Here is an 8,213-nt window from a genome sequence, read left to right as displayed (position 1 = left end):
TTTAACGAAATGCAACAAATTTATTCTCACAAAATTCAAGAATAATAATTTATATACTCTGAAAGCGTTCTCACTTTAGGGATCACTATCTTTGCATAAATATAGTGTCTTGTATTAAAATTTTGAAAACGAAATGCAAAAGCAAATACAGGAAGAGGTGAAAGAAAAAAACTTGCTCCAGTGTCAGTATGTTCAGTTCGTCTGAATAGGTCCAACAGTTACGTCGCTCGGACTCTTCAAAATTGTCCACCAATGTGTGCCGGATCCTTCAAAAATTGCATATTTTTGAAGGATCCGACATGGGTGCAGCAACATTTTTGGAGACTGCGACAACATTGGTGTTCCATCATCTTAGCAAATTACAAAAGCCAAATGAATTGACTCGAATTTTCAACCATATCAACAAATATTGTATTCACTGCTATACAAAAATACTGAAAGCCTTTAATTAACGATCAATTTTGTCTACAGGAGTTGGTATCTAACCTGTATGACAACTTACTACAAATGTGTGCACTGAAGGTAACAGTCAAGCCTTTTCTCCTCAAAGGAGTACTCCATCTCCTCCTTCACATGAATATTTTCAACGAGCTTCGAATCGTAAGGTATAACAACAGCAGGAGCTGGTGTTGTCGTTTGCATTGGAGTAGACACGGTTGATGGAGTACAAGGCACGGGAATTGGCAATACTTTAGCAGGAGTTCTGTGCTCGTCATAAGTAGAAATTGTCTTTACAGGAGTGGAGAATGGTGTATTATGGTTACTTAGCGGGGTCTTTATCATTGTCTCGTTATGTTTTATGTTCACATCGCCCAATATATTTGTTGCATTGGACTTGGAGGAACCTTTGGAAGAAATGGGTGAGAAAGGCTTCCGCATCACTGCTGTATCAACTTCTGGACCGTTTAGTGCACTGATGGATGGCTTTTTTGAAGGAAGCTCATCTATACCTAAACCTCCTCTCCTCACTATGCAAAGAAGCATAACAAGAGCAAATTGAAATTAAGGGTATTACATCTAAAATTCTTTAATATGAAAAAGAAAGCTAGTTAGAATTCAGAAACAGCATATGCATCTGGACAATAGAAGAATGCCAGATTTTTTCCTAGGGCCGAGTTACCCGAGGAATGAGTTCTAACAAGTATTTCAAGAGAGGTGAGGAGAAGAATACCTGCTGCTGATAAAGCTGCAAACCCATCATCAGTAGGATGATTAAATTGGTCAAGTTGATGAAAGCGCTCAGACTTCTTTGCTTGACGTGTGTTTGGAGTAGCTTTTGTGGAATGAGGGACTTCAGTTTTACAAGTTTGCTGCATTGTTCCTCCAAGCGAAAGCTTTCTATTGCACGGAGTACCACATGACACTTTAGGACCTTTTTTGGCACTTTGGTTCTTCATAGGGCTTGGTTTTGAGCCATAAAGAGTCTCTTGTTCTGCCATTAACTGTCCCTGAAGTTTCTTCTGGTCCTGAGATAAGATGAATCATGTGCAGATTAATGGCTTTCGTAATAGAACAGATTTAAAGTCAATCAAAAGCCAGTTGAGAGTTCATACCCTCTGCCTCTTACGTTCTAGCTCCTTTTCTTCACGCAAGATGGTATACTCTTCAAGCATAGAGAGGAGAGGAATCTAACAAAAAAGAAACAAACACTTTAGGGAGATTTACATGTATGGAACTTAAGGCCTCAACATTATCAGATCATAAAAAGCAAGCTAGGGAATACGAACACCATCATAAAAGAATTGAATTCCCCTCTCACTTTCCCATGCTGTTGTTTTTGAAGCCAATGCCTCCACCATTGCTGTTGAGCAACATTAATTTATTTCATTCATTCACCACTGAAATATCATTCTCTAACTTTTAAATGGAACAAATATGCATTAACAAGAAAAAAGGTACTTATAAGAAACCTGGAAGTTTATTAACTAAAGCACGAGCTTTCTCAGCACGCTTTAGAGTTAGGTGGGTGCCTCGGCCAGCATTGTAGCGATTTTCGTCCTAGATAATGTATTAAGGCAATCAATAAGCATTTCGGCATACTTCACGGAGCGTGTAAATGCTGGTTGAAAGAGAAACAAACCCTGTTATACTCCTCAAGCCAACACTCCTCCTCACATGCAGCGATCCATTTCTCAACTCTGTCTAGAATGTCTTTCCTGCTAAAAGCTTCCTCTTTAGCTTGAGCAATTTGGAGCTCAATTTGCTCAAGGACAGCATCAGCAGCATTGGCATCTCCTTTCAAGAGAGATGAAAAAAGAAGAGCATATAAATTAATCTCATAATAAGGACATAGTAATCGATTGAATTTCTACTTGATTACTTAAATACCAGATACAATAGCTTCAATAGCTATATTCATTGCACTGTCTGAATCTATAACCATATGTGTTTTTCTGTAGATCTCCTCTAGTTCTGACTTCTTCTTCAGAACAAGCTCCTTCATTTTGCTTGCTTTCAATTCTTCCAAACGGCCCACTTCTTCCTCAACCTTGATAGTAAAAGATATATAGTATTCAGGCCCAAAGTAGAATTTCAAAGTCAAGCAGAATGATAACAAAGATACTATTACTCACATAAGTAATGAATTCCATAGACAACATGTTAGGCTCTGTTATCTCATGTTCTTTGGCAGCTATCTTACATGTGACATTCTGAAATATCTGTTGCTCTTCAATAGGTGTATCCATCAAATTCCATAGTTCCAACATGGATGCAGTAAGATCTTGTAGCTGCAAAATTCAGAAGGTCATCAATGTCTAAAGAGTGAAAAAATGCTAGGTAACTCGAGAAGAAATTACTCAACCACATACCCTCTGCATCCTTTGTAGCTTAACTTCTTGTAGTCTTTGTATTGCAGCTGCTAAATTTTGGATGGTATCATTACAAATGTTCTTAGTTTCTTCTGATTCCCCAAGACTTGGATCAACCTCATTGATAGTATGTTTGAAGTCCATGCCAAGAACCGAGCATAGGGAATTTAAAGTACCTAAGTGATCCATAACCTTTTTCAAACGTTCACTCTGCAAAAAACACAAAATCATCTGAGTCAAAGAGCATGGTAGGAAAACTATTGACTTGATGCCTTAGAAAAATCCTTAACCTTTTCTTTTTGAAGCACGAGTAGTTCCGTATGCAATTCTTCGAGCTTGCGTAATGATAAATCACTTTCATCTACTACCAAGCTTGTGGAAGAAAACCTATAGATTTCATTCTTAATCATCTGTATCTGCTTCATAACTTCAATGAATTGATTCTTTCTCTTGGATTTCCTCTTCTGCATCTCCTCCAGTTCTGGAAGAACGGCCCTAAGTTCTGACTTCAAACCTCCTTGGTTCTTGTCAGACTGAATACAAGAGATTCAATGTATAAATCCTTATAAAAAGCAGGAAACCTTACTTTAAATATGTATATACTATTATAGAGCATTCAAATTCAACTTTTTCTGTGTATTCTAGAATATAAGAGGAGCCTGTCTTGGTCATCTTAATACTGTTGCAAGGATAAACCCAACCTGCACTACCCCATACAATTTATTTTTCTATTTACCGATAAGGCCATTATGATATGAATATTTTGTACAACAAGCACACATTGAAACCGTAAAAAAGTAATTGACTGCATCATTCCTAACCTGTTTAATATGCACCGGTCGCTCCCCCATTGCAGAACAGATAGCTGCGAGCTCTGCTTCAGAATCAGCAATTGCCTGCCTTAGTTGAGCTCTGCTCTTGTTCGCTTGGTCCACTTTACGTCTATACACTTCTAGACATTCTTGTTCAATCTCAAATAGCATTCTATCCCTTTCAGTGTCACACTCCCCAACTTCATCCCATATAATCTTCAAAAAAAACAAAAAAAGCAAAAAAGATAACACATGACAAGTAACGAAAGATACATGAAAAGAAGGGCAGGTCCCACTAAATAAATTAACATGTTAATGGCAACATATTCATGAAAAAATTACCTGCAGTTCATGTAGCAACAACCCACATGTTGTTTCTGTTTGCAGGAGTGGATCATTTTGAGGAGTTGACATATCAAAGATATTTTCACTGCCAATTAAGAATAATTCCTACAAGATTATATTCGAAGAAATAATGAATAATCTGAAATCAAGGGGAGCAATTTCACTTGTCATCAACTGTAACATTGGTCATAAACAGTACTGCAGCCTGGAGTGTAAAAGAAACAATTATTATGATAAATGATCAAGGAAGAAACAAATTTGCAATGTCCTTCTGATGCCTAGTCTCCACTCCCCTATTTTTTAAAAACTTTTCACCTAAGATACAATTTCAACAGATATAACTCTCCTACATTATTTATTTTATAGTTCAAATATTAAGGTATAGTCATCTCTATAATCGATAGAATTCTTAAGTTCTAGAAATATCAAACATTTACTTCTCAAGCTTACTAACATTAACTAAGCGCCACTCAAACAAGCTACGCAAATGCTTAGATTTCAGATTGCCAAAAATTGAAACCAGCCACTGGTGGAATCAGTTATCACAAAGATTCTTCAAATTTTCAGCTATAGTCAGCTCTATAATTAAATAACAACTAATAGAACTCTTAAGTTCTAGAGATATCAAATGAGTATCTGTTTCTCTAACTTATTAACCTTAAGTGCTAAGTGTTCACTTGAACAAAATGATCAAATGCTTAGATTTCAGATTGCCAAAACCTGAAACTTGTCGTTGGATAGTCAGAAGGATTCTTCAAATGACTTGAAATTTACTAATTTCATATCATGTACTGAAAACTCATAGGTAATGATGACTTTGCAGCTTTTATGACCTTAAACTCTCCTTTTCTTAAGTGAAATTCATGTTCATAGGCCATTAACACATTGAAACAAATGCAAATGAGTACTGAAAACTCGTATACAATGATAGCGGTACAGCTTTTATGGCCTTGATCTTTTCCTTTTCATAGTGAAATGCATATTAGTAGGCATTAACACATCGAAACGAATGAAAAAATGCGTATGCAATTGTCACCAAATTATGGAGAAACTGCTTCAAAATTCATAATTCATACACAACACTCGTAGCAAATGATAGCATTACAGCTATTACGGCCTTAATCTCTTCTTTTTTTTCAGTTGAAATGCATATTAGTATGCCATTAACGCATTGAAACAGCCGACAAATTGGTATTAACTTGCCAAAAAAACTTCAACATTGAAAATGTGTAATGAAAACTAGTATAAACTGATAGTGTTACAGCTATTATCGCCTTAATCTCTCTTTTTTTCTCCTTTTACATTTGAAATGCATATTAGTAGGTGATTAACACATCAAAACCAAAAAAAAATAAAATTGCATATTAACTAGTACGAAAATTGTAGAGACAGCTTATTCACAATTCATACTTCAGCAATAAAAACTTGTAAACATCAATAACTTTACAGCCTTTTTTCTAAAACTAAATGCATATTACTAGGCCATTAACACATCGAAACAAATTAAAAAAAAATCATCCATTAACTAGTCAAAAAATTGCAGAAACACAGCTTGGGAATTCTAAATTCGTACTTGAGCAATGAAAAATCACGACGTTAGCTTTACAACTTTTTTTCTGAAGTGTAATGCAATTAAATAGACCATAAATACATCCAAACAAATTAAAAAAAATCATACAAACTTGTGGAAACAGACACAACTTGACATTCATAATTTGTACTTGAGCAATAAAAACTCGTAGATGATGATAGCACTACAAGTTTTTTTCTAAAGTCAAATGCAAATTTATGAGCTACTAATACATCCTAACAAATGAAAATTGAGTATTAACTTAGTCAAGAAATTGTGGAGACACAGCTTGAGCAACAAAAACTCATAAACGACAGCAACAAATTTACCTTTTTTTTTCTAAAATGAAATGCATATTAATAGACCACTAACTCATCGAAACAAACGAAAAAAAGCATATTAGCTTAGTCAAAAAATTGTGGAGACGGGGAATCTTAGTAGCTTAGTTGGTTAGTTACCTGAACTTCCACCTTGTTGGTGAGGGTTCGATTCCCCACATTTAATCCCCTCCCCCCATTCCCCTTCCCCTCCCCACAATTTTTTAAAAAAAAATTGTGGAGACACAGCTCGATCAATGAAAACTCGTAAACGACAGCAACAAATTTACAGTTTTCTCAAGTGAAATGCATATTAATAAGCCAATAACACATCGAAACAAACCAAAAAAAAAAATCAAACAATTTTGAGTAAAATTGTAGAGACACAGCTCGATCAATGAAAACTCATAAACGACAGCAACAAACTTACAGTTTTCTTAAAGTGAAACGCATATTAATAAGCCAATAACACATCAAAACAAACCAAAAAAATCATACATTTTTGAGTAAAAATTGTGGAGACACAGCTCGATGAATGAACACTCATAAATGAAAGCAACAAATTTACAGGTTTGTTAAAGTGAAATGCATATTAATAAGCCAATAACACATCAAATCAAATGAAAAAAATCTAACAATTTTGAGAAAAAAATGTAGAGACATAGCTCGATCAATGAAAAATCGTAAACACAGAAACAAATTTACAGTCTTCTTTTTTGTGAAATGCATATTAATAAGTCATTAAGACATGAAAAAAATAAAGAAAAAAAAATCGTACAAATTGCGAATAAAATGCGCCGAAATTCATAAATTCAGTACAGAACATGATTTTGAAAAATGAAAAAGGCGAGAAAAAGGAAAACTCACGAAGTATATAATTTTTCGCCGGAGAAAGAGAAATCGCCGACGAGTTGCCGGCGACAGGAGAGAGATATGTTGAGCTTGGGGTGAACAAGTAATTTTGAATTTTGAAAATTTGGGGGTTTTCCTGATTTATTATTATGTAATGACAAATAAATAAATAATAATGAAGATAAAATAACGGATATTGTGTGGATTTTGTGGGCTTATAAGTGAGAAATCCAACACGACCCGAGCCTAATTAAAGAGTAGTAACAATTACCCGGCGTGTTTCAAATCGGCTGGTCTTTATTTTTTTGTTCTTAGCAGTTAGCAATCGAACTCAACCTTTTCAAAGTAGGGATAAAGTATGGGTAAATTCTATCCCAGCATAGCATGAGTAATTTTAAGAGGGAAAAAAACTCAAATATATTATCAAATTATTAGAAATGGCTCGTCTATGTTTTCCATTATAAATTTAATTCATTTATGTCACTGAATTTGAAAGTTTGGTTTATGTATGCCACTATCGTTACAAAAAGGTTCATTCGTATCATTGTTTTGTAATAGTGATTTTGCAAAATCATTTTTGCCATGTGGCCACTTATTAGAGGTTCACATCATCAAATCTAAATCAACCAATATTACTTAAAATAAAAAATAAAAATTAGACCTATTAAAATAAAGAAAAAAAGACACCCACTGATCATTTTGAAAACAGATGACCAGCATTTGATCAATTTATCAGATATGACGAGTCAATTAAATTATTATCATTTAATAGTCATTGGGCTACTTTGGCCCTTTCCTCCCTTCTTGGGCTATTTCATTTCACTTTTAAAAGGTTGTTCATTTAAAAAAAAAAAATCGTTACATTCATTTAAAAATAAATGACTCATATTTGGGCTATTAGATATGGAGTGATCAGTCAGTATAAACTAATTTCAAAAATAGTCAGTCGGGATTATATCAATATGGTAAATGAGCTATAAGAAGTGTATTAATATAGTATAGGGACTGTATCGACATGGTATAAGAATTGCATCAATATGATATGTATATTGTATAGAATGTGCATAGAAATTATATAATAATTGTATAATATACATATATACGATGTGTATAGAAACTATATCGTTGTTGTATAAAATATGTATATATATATATATATATGATGTGTATAGAAACTGTATAATTATTGTATAAAACATGTATCTAAATAATTATTGTAGCTAAAGATTGTATAAAATGTGTGTAGAACTATGTAATTGTTTTATAGAATATATTTTTTTGTATACGATATGTATAGAAATTGTATCGTTATTGTATAGATTGTGTATAGGTGATAAGATGTTTGTCTTATACTGTTAAAGAAAAAAAATAAGAAAAATGTGCCTCTAAGGATAATTATCGTGCTACGTGCTAAAATAATTGACATAAAAAATTAAACAAATAAAATAAAAAAAGAGAAAAAAAGAAGGTGGTAGCAGCGACAAAAACGCCGAAATGACTATCTTTT

At 33.8% G+C, this 8,213-nt stretch overlaps 1 protein-coding gene across 2 annotated transcripts; it reads right to left on the bottom strand.

Annotated features, from left to right (window-relative positions):
• Nucleotides 1-6,990, bottom strand: LOC107848111 (65-kDa microtubule-associated protein 3). 2 transcript variants are annotated; one of them, XM_047399805.1, is made up of 14 exons: nt 6,722-6,990; nt 3,965-4,072; nt 3,632-3,838; nt 3,101-3,343; nt 2,811-3,020; nt 2,574-2,729; nt 2,329-2,488; nt 2,081-2,235; nt 1,911-1,998; nt 1,728-1,801; nt 1,554-1,628; nt 1,172-1,466; nt 487-968; nt 1-350 (listed from the first exon to the last, which is right to left on the bottom strand). In XM_047399805.1, the coding sequence occupies exons 2-13, from the start codon at nt 4,034-4,036 to the stop codon at nt 502-504; spliced, it is 2,202 nt and encodes a 733-aa protein (XP_047255761.1). In that variant the 5' UTR covers nt 4,037-4,072; nt 6,722-6,990; the 3' UTR covers nt 1-350; nt 487-501. The 2 variants fall into 2 exon arrangements, with proteins under 2 accessions (XP_047255761.1, XP_016548283.2); XM_016692797.2 differs by having other exon boundaries at nt 1-968; nt 3,965-4,052.
• Between the last annotated feature and the right edge of the window lie 1,223 nt (nt 6,991-8,213).

This window comes from Capsicum annuum, chromosome 11, assembly GCF_002878395.1.
Source record: "Capsicum annuum cultivar UCD-10X-F1 chromosome 11, UCD10Xv1.1, whole genome shotgun sequence".
Lineage (NCBI taxonomy): Eukaryota > Viridiplantae > Streptophyta > Magnoliopsida > Solanales > Solanaceae > Capsicum > Capsicum annuum.
This window is presented reverse-complemented; position numbering and strand designations above follow the sequence as displayed.

What these genes read in the sequence shown, in the direction of transcription:
- LOC107848111 (XM_047399805.1), bottom strand. Translation starts at nt 4,036, where the DNA reads ATGTCAACTCCTCAAAATGATCCACTCCTGCAAACAGAAACAACATGT. An exon ending in GACCGGTGCATATTAAACAG is followed by an intron (nt 3,344 to 3,631) that starts GTTAGGAATGAT and finishes TCTTGTATTCAG; the next exon opens with TCTGACAAGAACCAAGGAGG. An exon ending in TTTAGTTAATAAACTTCCAG is followed by an intron (nt 1,802 to 1,910) that starts GTTTCTTATAAG and finishes GTTGCTCAACAG; the next exon opens with CAATGGTGGAGGCATTGGCT.